The sequence below is a fragment of the Mustela nivalis genome (assembly GCF_964662115.1).
Source record: "Mustela nivalis genome assembly, chromosome: 10".
Taxonomy (NCBI): Eukaryota; Metazoa; Chordata; class Mammalia; order Carnivora; family Mustelidae; genus Mustela; species Mustela nivalis.
In genome coordinates, this window is record NC_139029.1 from 70,215,389 (window position 1) to 70,229,508 (window position 14,120).

At 36.4% G+C, this 14,120-nt stretch overlaps 1 protein-coding gene across 1 annotated transcript in view; it reads right to left on the bottom strand.

Moving 5' to 3' along the window:
- The window catches only part of COL24A1 (collagen type XXIV alpha 1 chain), a gene marked incomplete at its 5' end in the record, with an annotated part of 325,357 nt that overhangs the window by 283,775 nt on the left and 27,462 nt on the right, over window positions 1-14,120 (bottom strand). The window contains 2 exons of the mRNA XM_082688569.1: window positions 6,118-6,162; window positions 8,211-8,264. Of these exons, the coding sequence (XP_082544695.1) occupies window positions 6,118-6,162; window positions 8,211-8,264 (99 nt within the window). The remainder of the gene's footprint in view (window positions 1-6,117; window positions 6,163-8,210; window positions 8,265-14,120) is intronic.

The following is a 14,120-nucleotide window of genomic DNA, read 5'->3' on the forward strand; positions in this document are numbered from 1 at the left end:
TTCAAGAGCTCTATCTCCCAACATAACAGAGCATTGCTAACAGACTGCATTCATATTACACAAATTTCAGAATGGAAAATATGACATCTTTTGCATGAGTCCTAAAGTCTGTGAAATATAATGGAGATAAATTATTTCCAACATGTTTAATCCTGAAATATATGAGAAAGGGAAGAGTAATACTTTCCAACTTAATAGACAGATACACAATAGTCATATGTCACTGACAAATTCTGTCAGTAGGAAACAACTGTTCTTATAATTACAGTAGCTAGTTTATTCAAAGTTCCTGGTTTTAAAAATAATGAGAGTTTTAAAAAATACAAAAAATGTTTCTGTTTGGAAATTCTGCAGCAATAATCTATGAAGTATGGGGGAAATCTTATGAACAAATAAACAAACATGACTTTGTCATCCTGTTGGTTTTTTTCTATGGGCAATAACATTAGCTGTATTTCAGTAAACATATCACTGTGCATAGACTAATATTTTCAGATGAATGAATGTACTTTGTATGCACAATCTACTGTTTTACTTTTTAGTGACTCTAAAAAAATTATCACAAAATAGTAAGTGTTGAGAAATGTTAAAGATATAAAAAATTATAGTAAAGATAAAAAAGATTTAGTATTATAGGGAACTAAAAAGTAAAATAATACAGGTATAGAAAGCTCCAAGAAATAGCAAACATTTTGTGGTATGTTACAGATGATGTAGAAAATCCTGGTCCTGAAAAACTATAGCTTTCTCAAAGCAACCCGCAATAGGCTAAGAGCAGTTTTTAGTTCCACAAGGATAACCCGAAAGCCTTCAGCACTCTCTGCTTACGATACTCCTCTTCCATGAGAAGACAGAGCAGACAGGAGAAATACTTCCATGCATGGCAGCTTAGCTGAGGGTGTCTGGGATACAGCACCAAAGGCAGAAAAGCCTTCCACACATCCAGAAATAATAAAGAACTTTCGAGTCAAAGTGAGTTGAAGAAACAGAGACCTAAGAATAGGTTCTTCATATAAAATGAGCAGCGAGCTCATGAGTGAGCACACTGTGGGGAAGACTTGGGGCTCCTAGTCAGGCTTTGGAACCGCCACCACCCACCCTCACAGGTGAGAATCACCGTCACTAATTAAGAAAGCAAATGACAATCAGCTGCAAGGAAAATATCATTTAGAGGAAGCTGTGTCATCTCTTCTCAGAAACTATGCTTCCTATAAGGGAACAAGCAGATGTGTGCTTGCTGATAAACTGGGCAAGCAGACCAAGTGTTGACTATAAAATATAAAGGTTCCATAGAAACCTCTCCCAGTTATCTTCAAATCTTCCCCTCCTTCCATTCCATTCCCATCCCCCCCGCTTCCTAGGCTACAGTCCCACTACTCCTCTTTCCATTGCCCAAACCGCACTTTTCTTTTTTTTTTACCTCTTCTGTGCATTTAGAGAGGCATTCTTCTGCCTCAAGAATCCTTTTGCTGACTATTCCACTCCATTCATGTATAATCTTCAAGGTATGGTTAAAACACGTCTCTTTTATGAAGTCTCCGCTCTCAGGATGACATAAATTGCTCCTTGCTCAGTGGTTTTTAGTCCATGAGAACAGTGATCACATCATATGATATACTGATTTTTCCTTCTATGCCCTGGATTATAATGTTGCCCAAAACAGAAATCTTATTTGTATTTTTAGGCCTAGCTCTAGTTCAGCATTTGATACACAGTAGGTGCTCACACTGTTTTGACTTAAAAATTTAGTAAATGTAAAATGGAGGTTGTTCTATCGATTTGAGGAACAAATGAGATACGAGTGTAAAAGTACTTTGGAAAGTATAAAGTACTACCTATATCAATGATGAGGATTACAAAGATCTATATCAGAGATGAGGATTACAAAGATGACTGTTAGTATCATTTGGCATTTTCTTTTCTCTTTTTAGAATTTCTTTCTTTTTAGAATCTCTTCCCAGCAACCAAAGGGTATATTGAGAAAGAGAAAGGACAACAAACAACAACAACAAACACCCAGTTATTTTTACCAGCACTATTATGTGTTGGAACTGTGCAAAGTCCTGGAGTAGAAAATGAGTAAGGGTTAACTATTAGACAGAGAAATCTAGGTAAAGTATTTCAGGTAGACAAGTGAAAGTACAAAGGCCTTTTGGTAGGAAGGTTGCATGGCATCTGAGAACAGTTTGCTAGTGCACAAAGTATGTCTCAAGATGCCCATAAGAACCAGAACAGTCTAGACATAAGTATTTTGGTCTTAAACTAGAGCATAATGGCCTCTTCAATAAATGGTGCTGGGAAAATTGGACAGCCACATGCAGAAAAATGAAATTGGACCATTTCCTTACACCACACACAAAAATAGACTCAAAATGGATGAAGGACCTCAATGTGTGAAAGGAATCCATCAAAATCCTTGAGGAGAACACAGGCAGCAACCTCTTCGACCTCAGCCGCAGCAACATCTTCCTAGGAACAACGCCAAAGGCAAGGGAAGCAAGGGCAAAAATGAACTATTGGGATTTCATCAAGATCAAAAGCTTTGGGACGCCTGGGTGGCTCAGTTGGTTAAGCACCTGCCTTCGGCTCAGGTCATGATCCCGGCATCCTGGGATCGAGTCCCACATCGGGCTCCTTGCTCCGCAGGGAGCCTGCTTCTCCCTCTGACTCTTCCTTCCACTCTGTCTGCCTGTGCTCGCTCTCACTCACTCTCTGACAAATAAATAAAATAAAATCTTTAAAAAAAAAAAAAAAAAAAAAGATCAAAAGCTTTTGCACAGCAAAGGAAACAGTTAACAAAATCAAAAGACAACTGACAGAATGGGAGAAGATATTTGCAAATGACATATCAGATAAAGGGCTAGTGTCCAGAATCTATAAAGAACTCAGCAAACTCAACACCCTAAGAACAAATAATCCAATCAAGAAATGGGCAGAGGACATGAACAGACATTTCTGCAAAGAAGACATCCAGATGGCCAACAGACACATGAAAAAGTGCTCCATATCACTCGGCATCAGGAAAATACAAATCAAAACCACAATGAGATATCACCTCACACCAGTCAGAATGGCTAAAATCAAGTCAGGAAATGACAGATGCTGGCGAGGATGCGGAGAAAGGGGAACCCTCCTACACTGTTGGTGGGAATGCAAGCTGGTGCAGCCACTCTGGAAAACAGCATGGAGGTTCCTCAAAATGTTGAAAATAGAACTGCCCTATGACCCAGCAATTGCACTACTGAGTATTTACCCTAAAGATACCAACGTAGTGATCCAAAGGGGCATGTGCACCCGAATGTTTATAGCAGCAATGTCCACAATAGCCAAACTATGGAAAGAACCTAGATGTCCATCAACAGATGAATGGATCAAGAAGATGTGGTATATATACACAATGGAATACTATGCAGCCATCAAAAGAAATGAAATCTTGCCATTTGTGACAACATGGATGGAACTAGAGCGTATCATGCTTAGCGAAATAAGTCAAGCAGAGAAAGACAAATATCATATGATCTCCCTGATACGAGGAAGTGGTGATGCAACATGGGGGTTTAAGTGGGTAGGAGAAGAATAAATGACACAAGATGGGATTGGGAGGGAGACAAACCATAAGTGACTCTTAATCTCACAAAACAAACTGAGGGTTTCTGGGGGGAGGGGGTTTGGGAGAAGGGGGTAGGATTATGGACATTGGGGAGGGTATGTGCTTTGGTGAGTGCTGTGAAGTGTGTAAACCTGGTGATTCACAGACCTGTACCCCTGGGGATAAAAATATATGTTTATAAAAAATAAAAAAATTAATAAAAAAAAAAACCTAGAGCATAATGGCAGAAGCTGCTGAGTTAACCAACTGATAGGTGAAATGAAGAATACATAAAGACTGAACTCCCTTCTCCAGCTTCCTTTCCTCCCATTGGTAAAACCATGGACTACCATCTACAGTTTAATCCTACTCTAAGTTCTGAGCAAAAAAAAAAAAAAAAAAAATGGTCCTCTGGCTTCCACCTTCACACAGAGCTTCTTGTGAAGCCTAAAGAAATCTCATGAGTTAAATGGCACCCATTATAAGGTAATACGAGTTTTAAGGAGGTGGTATAGCACACAGGTAGAATTATGGGCTCTGGTTCGATCGCCTGCTTCAAATTTGGGCCTAATACTCATAAAGTGAATGGTCTTGGCTTGTTCTGAGAATTAAATGACCTAGCACTGACTAGCACATGGAAAATGCTAAATAAAAGTGAGCTGTTATTGGGGTGTCTGTGTGGCTCAGCTGGTTAAGCATCCGACTCTTATTTTGGGCTCAGGTCATGACCTTAGGGTTCTGAGATCAAGCACCACAGACTCGGCAGGGAGTCTGCTTGAGCTTCTCTTCCTCTGTCCCTTCCCCATGCTCTCTCTCTCTCTCTCTCTCTCCCTAAAAAATAAGTAAATCTTTTTTTAAGTGAGTTGTTATTGCTCATTTTATTGTTAGTATACTACTATTATCATGTAAAAGAGAAGTTGAATGTGTAAGACTCACTCAGGTGCTCTGATCTTAATTCTATACTCTTGCCAGCCCTGAATGGCAAGTTAAAACTTGTTATACTGATTTTAACCATAGTTCCAATAATTGAACTCCTCATGTATTCTGTTGTTCAAGTTGTCACCTTCTGCCTTGGGGTGGTTAAGGTGGGGGGAAAACATTAAATTAGAAACAAAAGATCTGTGTTCAAGTTCAAGGTACAAATAATTGTGGCTGTAACTTATGACATAAAACTCTGGAGTCTTAATTACCTATTTCATATGTTAGAAGCAAGCTCTGAATTGATTTTTAAGGAAAATCTTACCTCTGCCCATGGTCACTTACCTATTTTTATACAGATATACATAGTTTCCTTTTAAGATTATACTTTCATTAGACTCCTTACATTTCATAAAAGTATGAATCTTGCCTTTAGTTCTGCTGCTAAAGCACATGGTTCTAAATTTATAGAAAATATCTGCAACTTACATCCCTGTCATGAACCATAAGCTTGACTGAGAGAAATATATTTATGGAGATACGGCAGAAGTAGCAGTCTGTTTGCTTCAATGAACAATCTAAAATTTATCAGGTAACTATGTAACTGGAGTACATTATTTTGGTCTCCACAGAATTGCTTTACTAAATTGTACTTTGCCTACATCAAAACTCCAGTGAAACTCAGAGTTAAATTCACTAAATAAAAATGATTTAGTGAGCGAATAATGCAGTCACTTATATTTTTAGTATCATAAATTAGGTATTAAAATGTTTAGCATCAGGACACCTGGATACCTCAGTGAGCTTGGCATTCTGCCTTCAGCTCAGGTTGTTGGGCTCCCTGCTTAGTGGGGAGTCTGCTCCTCCCTTCTTCCTCTCTCTCTGCCCTTCCCCGCTGTTCATACACACTCTATTTCAAATAAATTTTTAAAAAATCTTTAAAATATGTTTAGCAGCATTAATGAAGTGCAACTACTACTGATTGTTCAGGATGTTTCCCAACTATTTATTCAATTTTATTCAGAAATAAAATCTACAGTTACCATGTGCTATAATATGGTATGGTATGGTATTCAGACCTATCTGTATCTATCCATGCCTGATGCTATGAAAGAAAATTCAAAGGAGAGAAGTGGCTGTTCTATGTCACACTTTTGAAGAAACAGAGTCTTAGGTATCTATTAATGAAACAGACATAAATAAATCTGTAGAAATTTGTCATTTTAGATTACCATAAAGTTTAATTTTTGATTAGTATTCCTGGTCTAATTTGTATATCTGGTGGGAAAATACATTTGAGCAAGTCTGATATCCTACAATGACACTAAAACATCTCATTTTTTCTAAAGATTTTAACATGCGGGGGTGCCTGGATGGCTCAGTGGGTTAAGCCTCTGCTTTCGGCTCAGGTCATGGTCTCAGGGTCCTGGGATCGAGCCCCGCATGGGGCTCTCTGCTCAGCAGGGAGCCTGCTTCCTCCTCTCTCTCTGCCTGCCTCTCTGCCTACTTGTGATCTCTGTCTGTCAAATAAATGAATAAAATCGTTTAAAAAATGCAGCTAACAAATACAAACATAATATTTTACAAGAATGATAATACTTGATACTCACTCTAAGGCCAGGAAATCCCGGAGGACCAATGCTACCAACAAGTCCCTATGTAAAAGAAAGTACAAGGGTGGTTAAATACAATTGCAAACTACTATGGGCATTTTCTAAAGACACAGACAAACATTTCTAGGAAAAAAAAAAAAAAAGTCAAATTTTACCCCCATGCATCTTCCTAAGAAGCATAAATCTCTGGTGGTAGTGTAAATTCTCCCAAAATGCCTTTGGCCCCATGCTTTTGGATGCCAGGACTACCACCTAGCCTAGGATATAGACTGTTCTGTGTCTTTTATGTATCTAATAAAGGATGTAAATCCTGTAAGTAGTCAGCATTATAGACATAACCAACCTCTGTATTATTTAAAAAGGTAAGTTGTCAGCATATAGAGTTAGAAGAGCATTTTCAGATGGTTTAAAACACTACCCACTCTTGATGTATAATATTTAAATTCTTTAAACTTCAGTTTTTTTATTTAAAGAATAGAAATAATGATATTTGGGTGTGGCTCAGTCAGTTAAAGTATCCAACTTTTGGTCTCAGCTCAGGTCTTGATCTCAGGGTCTTGAGTTCAAGCCCCACGATGGGCTCCACAGTGGGCATGAAGCCTACTTAAAAAAAAAAGGAATAATAACATTTGTTCTCACTATTATAAGATCACAATGAAAACTGTCATAATGTATAAAAGGTTTTGAAAAATTTCTCACAAATATAATAAATTACCAACACCATTGATTATGTATATAATAAATGAGATTTTAAATTATCAGTATTAATTTTCCAGTTGATTTATGGTCTTGTGAACCCATCATTACAGTCTTTATGACAATTTCTATTTTAGTCCAAGGCAGTGTTAGAACGTGAAAAGTACCCCCTTTTTTTTGTATCTGAAGTGTTTTGAAAATAAGGTACAGTAAAATACAGAGAGAATTATTAGCCAATAAACTAAAATATCCAGTTTATCCTTATATTTTAAAGATATTAAAGCCTGAAAATGCTCTTCAAGAACTCTTATATTTAAATAAAGAGCAGATTTCAAAAAGAAATATCTTAAATATGGTAGAAGCCCAACCCTAACAAACTTCATGTATATTTAACTGACAAAAATTTAAATAAGAGGGCTTCACAGTAGTTACAAAAGTACATAAATGGTATTAAAAGAAAAAATAGATAATGATTTCTTATCCTTGAAATGAAAAGCTCCGCAGAATCAAAGGCAAGAAAACTATGGTAAACATTCTATTTAAAACATCATTCAGGTTTTTAACAATTTATTTGGAATCAGTTCTATTCTCATCTGCCAAGACTTATAACAAATAAAACTTTGGCTAAATTAACCGAATAACTGATAAAGTCATAATTTAGAAAACTAAATAAAAAATAAATGATTTTCAAACACTTTAAGTATAGATGCTAGTAATTCACCTGTATCTAAATATAAGAACTATTCCTAATTTAGGCTAAAAGGATTTAGTGATTAACTCTAATTCACCTTAAAATCTTATTAAAAGAATGTGTGCATGGAATAATTGAAGGTATTTGATAGATGCTCATGAGAGAAAAAAAAAAATTGAAGATTTTGCTACCTAATGTCAAAAAAACCAACAATCTATCATCATTCTTTGATAATGTAATTAAACTAATTATAGAATAGTAACTTTCTAAACTGCAAATAATAGCTGAATAATCCTAAAGGAAAGATTTCTCTAGAAATCAATACCCAAAAGCCAGGTAGATCAATGACAGGCTTGAGACAAAAAGGGCAATCACTGCAAGCACAATATGAGGCTTGTTAGTACCTTCGTGTACATGAAAGGCTCACCCCAAAAATATACAGGTCAGTATCATGATCATGTACTTCTAATATTTTACTTAAGCAGGTACATTTAACATGGTCACAATGATTCGTTTTGATGATTCTCTCCCAAGACAGAATATATTCATAACATTTTTGTCTTTACAAATAGGAATGTGCACAGAGGTATTAAAACTGTCTGGCCAACAGCACTTATTTGAATGTCACGAGGATAGCAAGTGCAGGTGCTGTGGCGTCTGAGTGATGTCAGATCACAAGGCTGGACCATAACAATATACTCACAGGACTGCCATCAGGGCCAGCAGGGCCTCTGTCTCCAAAGTCACCTGGAAAACCCTGGCCCAGGGAAAAACGAAGAAATGCTGTTAAAACCAAGAATTCATTTTTGTCCATTCATCTGTTGAAGGGCATCTCAGCTCTTTCCACAGTTTGGCTATTGTGGACATCGCTGCTATGAACATTGGGGTGCATGTGTCCCTTCTTTTCACTATACCTGTATCCTTGGAGTAAATACCCAGTAGTGCAGTTGCAGGGTCATAGGGTAGCTCTATTTTTAATGTCTTCAGGAACCTTTATACTGTTTTCCAGAGTGGCTGTACCAGCTTGCATTCCCACCACCCGTGTAAGAGCCTTCCCCTTTCTCCACATCCTCACCAACACTTGTTCTTTCCTGTCTTGTTTATTTTTGCATTCTAACTGGTGTTACAGTGGTATCTCATGGTTTTGATTTGTATTTCCCTGATGGCTAGTGATGTGTTACATATATACAATGGGATATTACCCAGCCATCAGAAAGGATGAATACCCACCATTTGCATATACATGGATGGAGCTAGAGGGGATTACGCTAAGTGAAATAAGTCAAGCAGAGAAAGACAATTATCATATAGTTTCACTGATATGTGGAATATAAGGAATAGTGTAGAGGACCACAGGGGAAGGAAGGGAAAACTGAATGGGAAGAAATCAGAGAGGGAGACAAACCATGAGACTCTGGACTCTGGGAAACACACTAAGGGTTACAGAAGGAAGGGAGGTGTGGGGATGGGGTAACTGAGTGATGGGTATTGGGGTGGGCACGTGTTGTGATGGACACTGGGTGCAACTAATGAATGTCGAACACTACATCAAAAACTAGTGGTTACTATATGCTGGCTAACTGAACATAATTTAAAAAATTCATTTTTGCTGTGTTCTCTGATAAGGAGTTTACTAATAAGAAATATTTATTTCCTAATCTCTAAATTATGATACAGCAAAAACTTGTATTTGTTTTGTGTAATACTTCATTGATTTTGTTCAGTACTATATTTCTATGTTTTACAAAAATTATTTTACATGCCATATGATATATACAGAAAGTGAAGCTGAAGAAAATATACATTTGTTTGGCACTATATAAAGAACCACTGAATGAGAGAAAACATAACAAAGATTTCTGCCTGACCAATCCATTAGTTATGTCTACGATTTCTTGCCATTTTTAGACCCACATCACACAGAATGAAATGGCTAATACTATTTAAGCATGTACTTACCATATGCTAATGGCTTTAAACACTTTATTATATACATACTACTTTATTTTATCTTCATAACAAGTTGAATCAATGAATATTAATATCCCCACTTTGCAATTGAGAAAGCTGAAGCACAGAGAGCTTAAGTCACTTTCATTCACTAGCCACACACGAGAGGGACTGAGATTTGAATGAAGTCTGAATGCAGAATCCATGTTCTTTCTCCTCTTCTACATTGAATAGTTTAGCTAATCATTTCAAGGTAAGATAAACATGTAACAAACATCATTTAAGTACTATGTTATTGGGAAAAGCCATAATGTACATAAATCCTGCAACCATAAGGTTTTCAGTGAAAATCTACCGAAGATTCTACACCATAAACTATAAAGGATAGTAAGTAACACACTTTCTTATTATATATTCTTCTGTAAAACAACTCAATTACTCAGTAACTATTACTTTATACACTAAAATTCTTTTCTGAATATTTGCTACTATATTTATCAACTTTAAATCACACTTTTAAAAAGCTACTTTGCAAAATGGTTTATAAGATTTATTATTAACAACATTTTAATAATATTCTTTTTAAAAATTTTTGTAAGACTAACAAATAAAAGTATATTATTAGAGTCTTATAATCTATTTAGGCAAACCAGTTATTAAATACATATTTAATAGATCGCCAAAAATCACCAGTTCACTAGTACAAAAGTGAATGGGCAAATTTAAAAGATAGCAATGGAAAAAAAAAAGTATGATGTATCTAAGGCATAGTTAACTCATACTAGAAGCAGTTTTTCTTATTCTGTAATCAGAGGATAATGCAAAAACCATCTGTGTAGCCAAACATATTGTAGCCATACCCCCTTCAGAGTCAGCTGAAGTTCAGGCAGGCGTTTTGCTTTCATTGTCCTTGGAAGTCTAATTCTGTTGTCAACAAGCTCACATATCTGCAATACATCATACTGTTCGGTATGAGCTAATAAGGGTATTTGAAAGTATTTATGATGTACAGGTAATGGAACAAGTGGAGGAAAAATTCGGTAAGAGGCCTAAAACATAGGAGATGATTGATTTTTTAGATAGATCATAAATGGGTTTTACAGAAAGTTCAGTGAAATAATAAAGATGGGGGTACATATCGTATGATTCCATTAATGTGAAATGTCCAGAACAGGCAAATCCAGAGACATAGAAAACAGACTAGTGGCTGCCTAGGGCTGGTGCTGCAAGGGGAATGCGGCAGTGAGTGCTAATGGGTATAGGACTGTTTTTCTGGGTGAAGAAAATGTTCTAAAATTCGTGTGACAGCTACACAACTCTGTCAATATAATAAAATATACACTAAATTATACATTTTTAAAGGGTAAATTTTATGATATGTGGATTAGATCTCAACAGTTTTTCTTAGAAAATGAAGACACAATCAGTCTAATAAGGAGCAGAGAGGGACTACTACACACATCCTTGGGGACTCACTCAGGATGGCCTAGAAGATGTGCTATTTGGGACTGAGTGACCCCATCTTCAACCAGTAGGAGGAGCTGCTCTCCAGTTCAGCTTTCCATAAAAACTGGGGATTCCCCAACCCCCACACCCCCACCGGAAGGGAAAGAGGAGAGAACTATGATGAATGCTTCACTTACAAAAAACCTGAACTAGCATAATAAATAATAAAGAACTTATTAATTTCAACATCCTATTCTTCTGGTAGTTCAACATTATAATATTATATTAGCTGTTCAACTTGACTTTGCCCCTGAAACAATTTAGTTAAACTGAGTAATATCTACTTTTAAATTTTTTATGTATTATTTCTCCTCTCACTTTACTACCCATTAAACATTTCATTTCATTCAATTCTCTAGTCTAGACGGATCATTTGTTTTATTATTTTTTATCCTTTCTATATGTTGACTACTGTGTCATCAATTTCTTTTTTTTTTTTAAGATTTTATTTATTTGACAGAGATCACAAGTAGGCAGAGAAGCAGGGAGAGAGAGAGGAGAAAGCAGGCTCCCCGCTGAACAAAGAACCCGATGCGGGGCTTGATCCCAGGACCCTGGGATCCATGACCTGAGGCAAAGGCAGAGGCTCCAACCCACTGAGCCACCCAGACACCCCTGTCATCAATTTCTGATATAAATCCTCCTAAATCTAGACATACTTTCCTGTTTAATGAAACATAGCACAGTTCATGCCACCAAAAACAAAACAAAACATTATATATGGCTATTTACCGAACATATATTTCTTTTAAAAAACATCATGCCAATATTTTATGTTTTTGAATATGTCATATGTTTGCTATTTATCAGTTGTTATTTAATTTCTAGTAATTACATGCATAAATTTTTTAATGCAGGAGAGTTTCTGTATTCCTTTAATTAGAAGCCTAAAAGTTCACAGCCACCAATCTCCATTGTCACAAACTGATCTTAAAAGATTGGTTTTGAAACATGGAACAATAGTGACAAACCGCTTTGCCTTTGAACTTAGTATACGAAAGATAGCTTCCACAGTTTCTTTCTCCACTTGAATGAATTTGTTATAAAATAAAATACCAAATTTTCTCTCACATTTACCTAGTGGAAAATTATAACCATTAATTTAAATCAAATTGCACTTTCCTAGGAATACCTTTATACTGCCAAAGGATTTAATAACCATTTTCCAGGATTACCATCCATAAGGAAGCTTGAGTTTTTTGCCTTTCTTGCCCCATTTGCCAACTGCATCAATGTAGTAACTGTCTACTAATGGGCAAGGCAGAGTTGCACTGTTCCTTCTATGTTGTGCATAATTCTCTTTCTTACATTTTAATCGCTTTGATGGGTCATAAAATTTTATCTTATGAAGAATATGACATTCAGGGATTTCATTCAATCTCTTCAAGTCATGAATAAGGTTCTTGTTCATTTCTACAGTTGGATAAGGATAGTGGACAGATTTTATAGTGACCTCCTGCTATTCTTGCTTTTGTGTGCTACCCAGCCATGAGTATGAGTGGGACTATGATTTGCTTATTCTAAAAAACAGAATATAGCATGGGTGATGGGATGTCCCTGATATGATCATGTCATACTATATAAGACTTCATCTCCCATATGACAGGGAATTGTATGATCTCTAGGAACTGTGGACAATCCAAAGGGCCTAAGGTGTTCTATAGCCAAGAGCCAGCAAAAAGTCCAGGGTGTTCAGTTCTACACCCTTGAAGAAATGATGTCTTCGTACAACCCGAATGAAGCTGGAAGTGAACTCTTTCCGAGCCAAGCTCCAGATGATCATGCAGCCACCTGACAGTTACTTTGACTGCAGCCTTGAGACCCTGAGCAGAAGATCCTGTAAATTAGTACCTGGATTCCCAACCCAGGAGAACTGTGAGAAGATAAGTGGGAATTGTTGTAAGCCACTAAGTTTGTGGTATTTGTTATGCAGTGATCGAAAACTAATAAAATTGGTAACTAAATCTTTGAGTAGAGATTGTATAAAGTCCTATTTGCAAATTTTACCAAGTGGTAATGTTTTATAAAAAACTACTTGCATTATTTCTAGATTTTTAAAATTTAAATAGGTCACCTCTCTGAAGACTTTCTATGGCTTTTTATATTCTGTGGCAACTTATAATTACTATCAATATTAGTTTAATTAAAATGTTATATTTACTTTAGATTTTAAAAATTTAATCTAATATCTACATTTTAAAAGTTTCATCATTCTAGCATTTCATATTCATTTAATTGCTAATGCAAAATTCATGCTTCATGAATTTTGGGTTTATAGTTATAAAATGCAAATTTAGGAGTAATACAAATTGCTTAATAATGCAAAATATTTCAGTCTCTAGATGCAGCTATTACAAAGACTACACTAATTCTATTAACTCTGAAACCATAAATCGTAACACAAAGAGAAGGAAGAGAACAGAAATCTGCATTATCAGGAAACAGTACTTCTTTATACAGGATTCTATTGCATTCATACTGAAAGAAGAATTAGATAAATTAATTAATTAATCTTTGCTCTTACCTAAGTGCTTCTACTTCCTGCCCAAATCCTCACCACCATCTTGAACAATTTCTGTCTCTAATTTTGGCAGTTGTACCACCTACAAAGCTTCATGGCATTCAGACATTAGATTAAAGGCCACAGGTATGGAGAATTTCTCTGAGGCCTGAAGACACTAAATTGTGATAGTCAGCCTCAAAGGTAGACTCCCCATGATTCTCACTTCTCAGCATTAATGCTTTTGTGTAGTCTCCTCCCATTTTCAATCATGGCTGGCCTATGTGACCAACAGAATATCGAAGTACAGTGGGACTTCAGAGGTTAGATCATAAAGGCACGACACCTCTACCTTGCTCTCGTGCATCACTTCATTCTAGTCCTGAAGATATTCTAACTGCCACATAAAGAAGCCCCTATGGAGAAGAAATGAGGTCTTCCAGAAACTAGCACCAAATTGGCTGGCCGGCAAGTGAGCTCCCTTAAAAGCAGATCCTCCAATCCCAGTCAAGCCTTCAGATGATAGTAGTCTTGACCAAAATCTTCACTGTAACCTCATGGGAAATGCCATGCTAGACCCACCCAAATAAAGCTTCCCCAAATTCCCAACTCACAAAAACTCTGAAAACATGGTATCTACTTACTGTTGTTTTAAGC